The sequence below is a fragment of the Echeneis naucrates genome, chromosome 6 (genome assembly GCF_900963305.1).
Source record: "Echeneis naucrates chromosome 6, fEcheNa1.1, whole genome shotgun sequence".
NCBI lineage: Eukaryota > Metazoa > Chordata > Actinopteri > Carangiformes > Echeneidae > Echeneis > Echeneis naucrates.
Window position 1 is genome coordinate 7,880,048 of NC_042516.1, and position 12,750 is coordinate 7,892,797.

The following is a 12,750-nucleotide window of genomic DNA, read 5'->3' on the forward strand; positions in this document are numbered from 1 at the left end:
TCAGTGTATCCCACTCAGTAAATGCGTGACGTCATCCTACTGTCTCTGTTTTTGGGAGTGTGGGGATTATCGACTATAGATTATAAACGTTGAATATAATAACAGTATTTGCACCATTTTCTTCAGTGTGGTTTGAAGGAACAGAAAATAGGTATTTTGGAAAATTAATGCTTAAAAGACAAATTTAACGAGAAGTAAAATCACTTTGATATAAGATGTGAAGTTGTAAAATGTCTGTATTTTGTTTCTGCAAGTACAACAGTGTAATTTGAACAGTAATACAGCAGTTTTACTGGAAATGAAATCCTTTGCTCTAAAATACTGCCTGTGCGCTGTCTGTTGTGTCCACGCTTGTGTCTTAGCAACGAGGGAAAATGCTACTTCGAGGTGGTCAGGTAAAGACCAACAGAAACGTTTATACTAAATTAAAGTTTTTATACGGATCACGTGCAGTTAAAGTTCGTTAATATGCGTTTTTACATTTCTTTGTACACACTCGTTGATTTCGATTGTTGGCTTTTGTTTCATTTGAATTCAACAAATTCAAGACTCCCCCCTTTCTAGCTGGCATGACTTGACCCACTGCGCTTCCGCCAACAAACAGCGCGTCGTCGTCTAAGAGGTAACTTCAAAGGTAAAGAAAGAGTAAGTTTAAGGAAAGGGAAACTAAATTCTGTCGGTGTGCCCAACAACGTTTTGGAGTAACTACGTTGCTTTTTCGATGCTGCAATGAACCGTTATCTTGTTACAAGCGAACTGCCCCCGCCGCTGAATAGACGATAAAGTTAGCGGTTCTCGCGTACTAACACAGCTGTCCACCTATAAGTTAACGCTACATGTTATTTCCTCAACTTTGGAATGATTTCATTTCCAAAGTGTCTTTTGTTTAATATAACACGTAGCACGCAATGTATCTGGTTTGCTGCTTGTGGTAATTTAAGGTACCAAATCAAAAAGTGAATCTCTGGCCAGGTGTCATTGAGCTAATTAGGCATTAACGTTATCATCTGGTAACTTTCACAGGAAGTCGTTTTACACAGAGATTGCAGGGGGATGTAAATAAATACCTGATATATATGTTAGTTCCCCATCGAACTATAGTTTATTTTAATGCTTGTTTTAATATTATACTTTACAATTCTGAGTCGGTTTTTGTTATTGATTCATTGGGAAAGGATATTTTGGGTAAAGTGTTTGCTCTAGCATCATTGTTTAAAAATACAGCTAAGAGAGTAGAATGATAAAAATGTGATTGTTTTTGTGTCTGATATTTATCTGAGTTCTCTTTGTGAATTAAATTATGCTGAAATTTGTAATAGTTGTAACTTTAGGCTTCTTGATTAATCCTCACAGAGGATGGAAAACTACATCCTGTATGAAGAGCTTGGAGTAGGTAGTAGCTCTGTGGTCTACAAAGGAAGAAGGAAGGGCCATCTCGATTTTGTGGCTATCATCTGCACTGACAAAGCCAAAAGACCTGAGATCACTAACCACGTAGGTTAACATGTTAATCTTCTAAAGACATCCGTTAATTTTTTTCTGATAATACTGTTTCATGCAGCCTGATCAGTGATCACCAACCATAAAAAGTGGTTTAAAGATTAGGAACTACAGTGACCTACTTTTGTACACTTTAATTTGGAAAAAAAAAAACAAAAACAAAACACAACATTTTGGTCCTACAACAGCTACCGCTTTTCAGTCTGTCGCTAAAGAGTAACTTTATATATGTAATGCCTTGTTGCTGTTCCCTGCTAGGTTCGTCTCAGCCATGACTTGGATCATCCAAACATAGCATGCTTTTATGAATGGTATGAAACCAGTAGCCACCTCTGGTTGGTAGTGGAGCTCTGCACAGGTCAGTGATTATTATTGACTCTGGATAAGTAGTAATGCATCATCAAATGAAATCATCTTTTGCAGTTCATCCAGTAAATGATGGCAAATGACAAATGCATCTCATAGAAGCTTGCAATTGCAAAATTTTGCAAGCAGATAACTATATTTTGTGACATATGCAAGAATAAGAATATATCTTGTTTTTATGTTGAGAGCTTGCTGTTTTTATTTTTTTTAACTAAATTGTTTAATAATTGTTTATGTAAATTTCTTTGTCTCTCTCCCTTGTGCATTTTCATTTGTCTCTCTCTTCATCTATATCTGTTAGGTGGTTCCATGGAGTCAGTTGTTAATCAGGATGGATGTCTGTCAGAAGATGTTGTGAGGAGGTTTGGATGGGACTTGGTCAAAGCATTGAGATACATGCATGAATCAGGAATCATTTTCTCAGATTTGACCCCTTCTAAGGTTTGAATTCATATATCAACATAACAGAAACACTACCATCATCATTACCTTATAGATAATGGTGTCTGTTTGTCGCCTGCAGATTCTGCTGGATGGTAGTGGCATCCTAAAGTTTGGGAACTTCAGTCTGTCCAAGGCAGAGGGAGAGACACTGGAGGATTTCTTTGTGCAGGTTGCAACATCTGAGAATGCAGGAGAGAGAGATGAAAAGGAGACCTTTGACAACATTAGGAAAAGATTGCAAGGTCAGATAGAAATCTAATCACATTAGCTATCTGTGCATTACTGATTTATAGAGAAGCTTAACAGGAACAAATTTTATGGGTTAGCAAGGGTGAATTGGATTTCATGGTAAGACTTCTGGCCAGATGTCTGGGTTTAGGACCACAGGAGGTTTATTGAGAAGAACACTTCTTGTCTGGCTTATTTCAGGAGTGACAGTAGTCACAAGGAGATGGAGCATGTTTGTGCTATGACATAGTGATCACATCAGAAATTAAAAGCATAGGAAATGTGTGGAAAATTACATACATATACAAATTACATACATATCTTTGGACTGTGGGAGGAAACTGGGAAGAACATGCAATCTCTGCACAGAAAGGCTCCAGGCCTGGGAACCGAACCAGCAACCTTCTTGTTGTGGGGCAACACCGCTAGGCCACTTTCCTGTTTTTGTGTTTCCTCATTAACATACTTATGTGATGTATATTTTCAGGTTCTCAAGCATACTGTGCTCCAGAAGTTTTGCAAGGATCAGAAACCAATATTAACTCGGATCTTTGGGCCCTTGGTTGTATACTCTACTACATGTACACTGGTACACACATGCACAAGCATGCTGACATGCATATACCAAATATGATTAAGTGCACATTGTATTAATGATTTACTAACCCTAAACCTGTGTTGGAAATTTTCAATTTATGATGGTAAAAATGTAAATAGATTGTAATTATTAATAAATAGAGCTAATGTGCTGAGAAACCAAACTGCAAATAGGTAAAACAAAGCAACTGTAAAATAGAAAACAGGATACAATGCAGTCCAAAACTTAAACCCAAATTGTTTTTGTTTTCCAGGTAAACCTCCGTTTTATTCTGATAGCCCTAGTGAACTAACAGACATGATTTTATATCAGCAACAACCACCTCCCAGACAAACAGGTAAGTTTAGTTATAGTTTCTCACACAGCCTACCCACATTTTTTGCAGCTCTACCAAAATATTTTTATTTTGGAGTTGAAATCTCAAAATATGTCATTAGCAGTATAATGCTGTGTTTGGGGCTACTTTATCTTAAATGTTGTTGAAAATAAAGTTTTTAGGTTTAGTTTTTTTTTTTTCCATAATTTGTTTAATTCCTGAAAACATAATTTTTTGTACCTGTGTTTTCAGTCAGTACCCCCAGTGAGGACTTCCAGAGTCTTCTGAAAGCTTTGCTACACAAAAACCCGCATGAGAGGTTAGCATCATGGACACAGCACACACACACCTACTTACACACTTACTACTTATGTCTTTACAGCATTTTGTCACATTGGGGGCTGGAAATCTTGAGGAAGCTTATGATTATATTTGATTGTAATTACAATACGACAGCCCCCCTGTGGTCTTTGAAGAAATACAATTCTTATAACTTATGTATCGCTTTTCTGTGGTATCAACAAAAAAACTAAACACATTTTCCGCTAAACTAAGTCCATTACTTTATTCTAATCCTGTGGCCTGTTAAGTTTTATAAACAAAGTTGGATTGACAGAGAGCAAGAGAAACACTGAAGAATTTTCTTCAGTGTTAGTTTGTATTTTGTGTTGAGCTAGTCATGTTTCACATTTACTTTCAGCGTTGTTGTATTTGTTCTTCAGGATGAACTGGCCAGAGTTGTTGAACCACCCTTTCTGGTTACCTGTACTGACAGAGGAAGACTACATAAAAGAGGGAGAAAATGAGGATAAAGAAGGAGATAAGGAAAAGATTCTCTGCTCTGAGGCAGTTGTAACTGCTAGCTCGAGGTTTGCTGCCATATTATTATTTTCTCGCTCTTACAGTTCCAACATCATTCTACAAACATTTTGTTGCCATTATAATCTAAACAAATCCGTGTTGTGATAAAGCAGTAATAAACACATAAATGGTAGCTACATATGTTAAAGTACTACCTACGCTTAAATTAGTGGCAGAGGTTTAATGTTTTGAAACACATTTCATTGTGATTCTGCAGAATTATAGGGCACAAACCAAACATTATGGTCACTGAAAGCAGTTCATATGATATTTATTTTACTTTTTGCTGAATAGTTTGTGTTGATCAATATCTCTACAGATACACAAGGACTCCTGACCCTGCACGTCCACTACAGGTTGATGAATGCCAGAACAGGCACATGACTTTGCCGACAAATGCAACAACTGACAAATGGCCTGATTGCCAACAAATTGTCAGCGACACTACTGGTGGAACCTTAAGGAACAACCAGAGCTTTGTTAGAGAGTTAGAAAAGGGGAGAAAACAAAAGGGACAGGGTAAGGCAGAAGATAACCCCAAGCTAACTGGAGCCCAGCACGTGTGCCACACGTTGCAGCCCCAAAAGTCATTCACACTAAGTAACACATTAGCTTAGTTCTGTGTTTGGGTATGTTTAACATGTATTAACTTAGACATAAAAGTAATTTTTGGCCACAACATGTATGTTTTCTGTGTGAGTGAACTATATTTGTGTATAAGGAGTTAATATGAAAGGAATTTGATCTGACATTTTATGCTGTATTTATTTAAGCAATCACTGTCGTCATGATAAGCAACACTGTTTGTTTCAAAGTAATAGCAGCATTCAGAATTTGTAACTTTATAGCCACAGGCATGGTCAGCAAACCCACACTGTTTAACAAAAGATTATTTTCTTCAGTTGTCATGCCTTTACCAGCCTATTTTTTCTCTGTTTGAACTATGCGAAGACAGCTGTAGTTATCTGGGTTTTTTTTTTTAATAAGCCAATTCCGTTGTGTCCTATTGTTTCCCCTTTTTTTTTTACTGCAAACCTCTTGATTTTTCAGTTTACCATTTCTCCAATTTTATAGATTCACCTTCTGATTAAAATGTGTGTTCAGTCTTTCACCTGCATTGCCTTTACTAGGCATGAATCCCAGATAAGAATGACACAACGTAATGTCAAATTTCTGATTCAGTGTCTTATGTGCTTCCTTTTCCAGATAACGTGTTGGAGTTTAGGCCAAAGAGTGGTGTGGATGAGGACAACACTGAGGATATTTTTCAGATCAGGTATCAGTTCAGTCTGTCTATCTAGTCTGGTAGGAGTTCTCTGGGTCACAGTGGCTACTCATGTTTTCATGGTCAATTAATGAGTTAATTGATGACCTGGATAATGTCTTTACTCTGAAGAAAAATATTAATCTTAAGTGTTGCACTAATGACTACTCTGCAATTTACAAATTCTGTCAGAGAAATTATATCTAAATATTATTTTTTTATTCTCCTCTAGCTCCCGTGCCAACTCAAGGAGGAGTTGTAGTACCCCAGACTCTCTAAACCAGAGCCTTATACCTCAGGTTACTGCCATCATATAACTACAGATAGATGCGATTGTTATTATACTAGTATGACTGACTTGTACCAACAGTATTAACAATACTTCACTCCTCTTTTAATGAGGTTGATTCTTCTTTTCTTTTTTATTTTTTCTCCTTTGCTCCAAGGCCAGCAGTGGTACTGACATCACATCCTGTGTGAAAAGTCTGCTCTATACTGAATGCGATCTGACTATCACCCCAGTCATGGACAACCCCAAGGTTAAATTATTGTACACAGACCTTTAAAATACATCTATTTACTTTCAGTGAACTTAAGTTGAAAGGGTCTTTCTTGCACAGTTTTCTTTAACTTGTATAACTTGAATTTTTTGCCATGATAACAATAAAATTACCCGAATGGGAAGGAAGGGAAATAGTTACAGGGAACTTTAGAAAGCCATGAATAAAGTTCATTTTTCTCTTTCTGTTTTTTAGATTTTAAAGAGTCGTCCTGTTCGATTTGATTCTAAAACCCTTTGTGTGCCAGCCCATTCAGGTACATTTAAACATTTTTTTCAATCTGTGTTAAAGATTTTTCACAAACTAAAGTGTGCTTATTCGCCTCCTCTCCTCTCTAGTTGAGAAGCTGCAGTCCCTGAGTGAAGAAGAGTGGCATGTCTTCCTCCTACAGCTCTGTTCATCTCTTGAAGAACAGAATGTCCCCAACCCTCTCTCCTCCATTTCTGCCGCTGCTTCCTCCGCCGCCACTCGATCCAAACTCAACCTACTTTGCTACCTCTGCTGTGTGGCTGGACATAAAGTTATTGCTAACCGGCTGATTAACTCAACACTGGTAGGAAAACATGGATTTACTCTCAATGTACCACTTCGTCTCCCAGAGTAATTTTGGAGCCTTAGGGAGATTTTAGATCATAACAGTAGGAATCAATGTAGGAGTCCTTGCTCTTAGCTTAGTTAGTTGAAACATTACTTGTTTGTAAACTAGAACACATACAAAATAATAAATTATGAATTGGTGTTTTTTTGTGGTTCTTGTGCCCTCGGTAACATTTTTGCTCGTAATTTTGTCAGCTATTTTCATAATAGTTCAACCAGGATGATGTAACATGCATAACTTTCTTTCCATTGCTCCCAACTGGTCATTTGTCAAGCAGGAGTCATTAGAGCAGCAACAAAAACATAATCCTGTTGACTTGCTAAGGGTAGATTCCAAGCATCAAACTTGATCAAGGTTACTAAAAGGCATAATGAATCTAAAATGTGTGTTTTACTGTTACACATCAACATTTCTCAGAAATTGGCTTCTCTCTTTCTGTTATCTGTCTCTCCAATCTATGCCCTTCATTCAGCTTCCAGCATTGACACAGCAGTTGCAAAAAGCTCCAAATTGGGATGTGTAAGTACAAATTATATTTCTGTAAAATTGTGAACTTGTACAAGGAATGTTTGGTTAATAGGTACAATATTAAAATACAGACTGGTAAAGATTAACTACGAGCTACCAAGAGATATCAAAAATATTATTGATGTTACAGACCTTAAATAGGATAGAAGAACTCTCATCACTCAGCCACCAGTCAAAATGGTGCTTTTGACTGTACATCAGGGCCAGACAATCACATGGAAGATGGAACTTCCATTTACAAAGATGTGGCATTTTTCTTACCTTCTTTATGCCATCATTTTCTCTCTATTTGGAACTATGTTTCCAAGTTACTGAAAAAGCAAATGCAAAGAAGATGCAAAGATTAGTTTTTGGACTATACTAAGATTGTCCTGTGTTGTTATGCAAATAAACTCAACTAGTCACATATTTGATTTAATGAAAATTAAAAATATTTTTCAGACGAAGCAAGATTCTCAGACTGATGGGTCTCCTGGCTCTGCACTGCACTAAACTTGGAGAGGACAGCCCTGTTTCTGAGGTGCACACAGACAGACATGCACTTGGAAGTAAAGATTTTATATTGTGTTGTTGTTGAAATATTTGGGTTGAAAGTGTAACATTAGCAACACAGAAACAAACTTAATTCTTAAACAAATTGGTGCACTGCAAAACAAGAAAAATTGTTAAATTCAATTCAAATCATGTATTTCATATCTAAGTATAACGGCAAGCAGCAATTACGGGGTCCAAGCCCACATAAACAAATTGTTTAGGGATGTTTATTCTGTGCGCAAAACATCAGTGATGAATATTTTAACAGGATAGTGTATAGAAAATGTTCATGAAAAATATTGGGTTACTGGGGGATTTATGGGGCCCATGTTTCTTGGAGTAAGAACTTTTCCTTCAGAAATTACACAGAGGTCAGTGTAAAGGTTTTCCATACCAAGTTTTTTGTTGATCAGGCCAGTGGTTCAAAAGCAGACAACTATTAAATAACAACAAACTCGTGAACCCAAACCCTAACCCATTGCAATTAGATTGACACATAGCTCTGACACTATCTGATTTAGTGATTATTCCTTTGCAATTAAGATAGAGGATACCCCAGAGGCCCTACAATTTAATTTTTTCAGCATTTGATGTTACAGTTCATGAGAAGATAATTTTTAAGTATTGTTTTTTTCACATATTAAAAATTATCTTCAAAATGGGCATGTTCAAGTGCTTCTGGTGACTGTATTTTTTATGTATTGCTTTCAAATTTGAAATATCTTGTGTATGATATTGGCTCATTTGCATATTAATGAGTAAAGGATTGGCTTGTGGTGGCCATGTTTTTTTGATGTACCATCTTCTGCTTCGCAATTTAGGAAATCATCATTATGCAAATTAGCTTAAAACCCAATATGGCGGACTAGAATGATCCAAGAGGCAAATTTGTTCCTTGTAATGAAGGGAACCTCACTACCAAGTTTGGTGACTTTTGGTCAAAAGGGCCAAGGGGCATGACCTTTTGAAAATGGCAACATTGATCCAAAATGGCTGCCAGGTCATATGACCCATAGACACCAGCTTGTACACTGGTCAATTGATCAGGACATGACCCTCTAGAATCCTACCAAATTTGCTGACTTTTCAATGTATGGTCTTGAGTTTTATGGGCAGAAGAAGAAAAGTGACAGGAAAAAAAAAAATAATAATAATAAGCCGAGCAATCACTATAGGGTTCCATCTTCGCTTGGACCTCTAATTATTATACTGGGGCTTATCCTAACCTTTGCAGAAATACTTAAGTCAAAACTACAGTACCGATTTTCACCATGGGGTGGCTGCAATGACTAGCAGGAGCCCGCCATAAGCATCTTATAAATAGGATGATGAACGTACTTTTATGCAGATGAACATACAGAAAACACATGATTGATGATGATGATTACACCGTTGTATATAGTAACATTGCTTCATCAATAGAAAGTTCTTGTCCATGTTTGAATACATATCCGTGATATTTCCTTAGAATTTTACTAATGACTTTTGATTTAGTTTTGCTTGTGGCATCAATAGTAACAACAGGAAAAACCTATAACTTTCTACAGAAGATGAGGATGGGAGTGGTTGTTTAGGTCCACTGTAAATTGATAATACTATAATCCTAGTGTTTACCAGCAGGGGGCATTAAAAACCTACAAGACAAAAAGTCTATAATTAGCCTCACTGCCCTCCCTCTCATCCATGTCAGACAGACTGACATCATGACACTTTCCCTAGCCCCCATTCTTACCTTAACTATCATTAGTGATAACCCTAGCCCTTACCCTAACTAATCCAAACCTAACCCTAATTTTATCCATCACCCAATAAATCCTCCCTTCCTCAAGTCCTAACCTTCAAACAGCCCTTTCAGTTTGTGAGGATAAGCCAAAATTTGGAATTCCAGCTTATAATAATAGAATATGGTTGTGATATTAACTAGCACAACTATTGTGATAGCTATAATAATGTTTTGATAGCTTTTTGATATTATATTAATCTTTATAGATTATTTGTTTATATGTACAGTATATATTCCATCTTTAAAATTATTTGCTAAATAATTACCATTATCTTTGTCGTAACCTTTCCTTGCTATATAGTAAATGATGCAAGTAGATTATAGCTGCACATAGTTTACAGTATTCACAAGTATTCACTGTAGCCAGTTAATCATTCTAAAATTAATGCAACCTAATACAAAAGCCCTGCAGTGAGTACCATCTTCATGAAGTTTATAATCATCAGTTTTTTCAAAATTTCCCTGTTGTTTATTATTATTATTATTATTTTTATGAGCAAGTTCATTTTACTCAATAGTCACTTTGGAGGAAGTAGTTTGTGGTGATTCTGTTATTTTTTTTCAATCCAATGACAACATTAAAGTGGTCTCAGACTTTTGGATCCCATTGTACATCAATGTGGGAAGACTGAATAACAGACGCAGCTTCCAAAATTATCTTATCTTATCTTGCAGTTAAAAAAAAAGAAGAATATTATAGCCTACTTGAGGGGAGGATTTATCCCAACACTGTTTGCATTGATCTGCACTAAATTTATTTTGTAGTTCCTCATAATCTGCCAAATGTAACTGTTGTCACAAGAAAGTGCTTTAAAGTAATAGGACACACTTGTCGACATGCAAGGTCTTTTAGACAATTCACACACAAAGACAATTCCGATGCTTTATTGAGCCCCCCTCAATGCATACGCGCACACACACACACACACACACACATTCAAACTGTGTGGTGCTGAACTAATTCAACGTAAAAGCAGTTTAGTATGGTGGTGAGATCTGGAGCCGCTCTCCCTTATTTGAGCCTTTCATCCTGAGCAGATTTAAACACCCTTCTCCTGTCTCTCTCTTTTCTTGTTCAATGATTCTTTGTCTCTTCGTCTTCTTGATCACATCTGTTTATTATTCTGAGAGAAATCCATTCGGTTACAGTTGCTCGTATCCTATGTACACTTCTCTTCCGGGATTATTTTTTTCTTCTCTCTTTCACCACTTGTACTGACACTTTACTGCTACTAAGTCGTCACGGCGATTTACAAAATGGCTGACTGTTGCATAGCAGTGTTTTTCGGAGTGCCTGTTGTTACAGACAAATGGCGGAACAGTTTTTTCTACTACCCTCCATACCTCCCTGCAGCTTTTGTTGGATAACAAATTGTTAAGCAATGGGCAAAGCTGTCCTTCTGTTTGTGTCTATGACTATTTTTGTGTGCATCTATAGACTCAGCAGCGCTTCCATGTGTACGTGTCTGGGTGTGCGCACTCAAACATGCATTTGCCTGTCTGCATAGGCTTTTTTGAGAAATATTTAGAAATATTTAAAAAGGTTTTTGCAGGATAGTCTGTACCTTCTGCACCAGTGTTGTTCTATTTTCCTTTCAGTGTGTGTGTATGTGCGTGTGCGTGTCAATGAGTTTGTGCATATTCTCATGTTATAGTGATATACTTATCATTTCTGCGTGTGTTGTCTCAGCAGGGGTTCTCCTGCTGCAGTCTTGCTGATTGGAGTATGAGGGTTGGGTTTAGTTACCATGGTAACTGCTATATACTTCGATCACCCTCCACCCCCCCCACCCCCCACCCCCCCCACACACACACACACACACACACACACACACACTCATATACTCATATACAGACACACACACCTGTCTGTCTCAATCTCGTTCTGTCTTTTTTGTCTGTCTGCTGTTTTCACTTTTCCTCATCTAGTCTATTTGGTTTTGTCCCTCACACTCCCTTTTTCCTGAAATCCTCAAATTGAATTAAATCAAAATAAAAATTTCTGGGTTAATGGTAACATGACCTTTCTGCTTTCCTCGTGCAACTTAGTGAAGTTAAGGGAACAATTTACATAAAATCTCCCCTTCACTTATTACTGATAAAGTTTTCTCTGGCTCTTACAGCAATTCAGCCTGTAAAGCTTCCACTGTGTAAGTTGTTTCAGTAGAATGTGGGGTCAAAAAGGTATACAGTCCAAAAGTCCACAGCAATCTGTAGGTGTGTGTGTGTGTGTGTGTGTGTGTGTGTGTGTGTGTACCTGCCATGAGACATCTGAGAAAATACGTACATGCTGTAAAGGTTAATCATCTCACTAACAGGCTTGCATGTTAATTTTCAAAATTAAGCCAATTTAAGAGGAAAACTGTGGGCGTGAAGATAAGAAGGTTAGAGTTTGCTTTTAAATCATCATCATTTTAAGTCATGTGACATTTACTCTGTAAATGTCTAATAGTTTACCAACCTTCTCCCTGTATTCTGTTTTTGCACATATAGCTGATCCAAGTGCATATGTAGTTACACATAATATATGTTGACATGCACTATTTAAATGTGTGAGAGCACCTTTTGTCTGCTGTGTTGGGATGTCTTCTCATTCTGTGTGCTGAGTGTTGTTTTTATGTGTAAACAAAATGCTTATGTTTCTGTGTTTTTGTGTGTGTATTCATGTGCATTATTTGAGGTAGTGCTGAGATTATGTAAATGTGTTCTGGGGGAACTGTTGTGTCTGTGCATGTGTATGCACATTTGTGTTTTCACTGTGGCTAGTTGCACAGTGGTGCCTTTCACCACCTTATGCCTGACAGCAGCTGCATGGCCAGTTTCAAACACAACCCAGAATCTTAACTTCCTACTCAGCAATTTATATTATAAGGGGGTTCAGCTCAGGAAGGGAGACAGAAAGAGGACATCACAGTAATATGGGAAACAGAAAGAAACCCAAGAGCAGATTTTTTTTTCATTATTCATGTGCTTCATTAATACAGTGGGTTAACAGTGACACAGCATGTTGCAAGTTATATTCATGCTCGCTTACATTCAAAATAGGCAGTAGTAGAGAATAGAGAGAAAAACAACAGAGGGTGGAGATAGTGGAATGAGATCGAAAAATAAAAAGTGGAGAAGGGAGGAAGGAAAGATAAAAGTAAAAAAGAGTGAAGCAGTCCTTACAT

At 37.2% G+C, this 12,750-nt stretch overlaps 1 protein-coding gene across 4 annotated transcripts in view; it reads left to right on the plus strand.

Annotated features, from left to right (window-relative positions):
* The first annotated feature begins 603 nt into the window (after positions 1-603).
* The window catches only part of ulk4 (unc-51 like kinase 4), a 68,433-nt gene continuing 56,286 nt past the window's right edge, over positions 604-12,750 (plus strand). For 3 of the 4 annotated variants that reach the window (XM_029504401.1, XM_029504404.1, XM_029504403.1), the window contains exons 1-17: positions 620-645; positions 1,354-1,494; positions 1,759-1,858; positions 2,168-2,307; positions 2,390-2,552; positions 3,026-3,127; positions 3,390-3,473; positions 3,705-3,771; positions 4,175-4,321; positions 4,633-4,832; positions 5,520-5,589; positions 5,810-5,876; positions 6,024-6,116; positions 6,333-6,393; positions 6,476-6,690; positions 7,208-7,254; positions 7,705-7,783. In XM_029504401.1, the coding sequence (XP_029360261.1) occupies positions 1,357-1,494; positions 1,759-1,858; positions 2,168-2,307; positions 2,390-2,552; positions 3,026-3,127; positions 3,390-3,473; positions 3,705-3,771; positions 4,175-4,321; positions 4,633-4,832; positions 5,520-5,589; positions 5,810-5,876; positions 6,024-6,116; positions 6,333-6,393; positions 6,476-6,690; positions 7,208-7,254; positions 7,705-7,783 (1,773 nt within the window). In that variant the 5' untranslated portion in view covers positions 620-645; positions 1,354-1,356. Of the gene's footprint in view, positions 646-1,353; positions 1,495-1,758; positions 1,859-2,167; positions 2,308-2,389; positions 2,553-3,025; positions 3,128-3,389; positions 3,474-3,704; positions 3,772-4,174; positions 4,322-4,632; positions 4,833-5,519; positions 5,590-5,809; positions 5,877-6,023; positions 6,117-6,332; positions 6,394-6,475; positions 6,691-7,207; positions 7,255-7,704; positions 7,784-12,750 lie in introns of all 4 variants that reach the window. The other variant, XM_029504402.1, reaches the window with a different exon arrangement.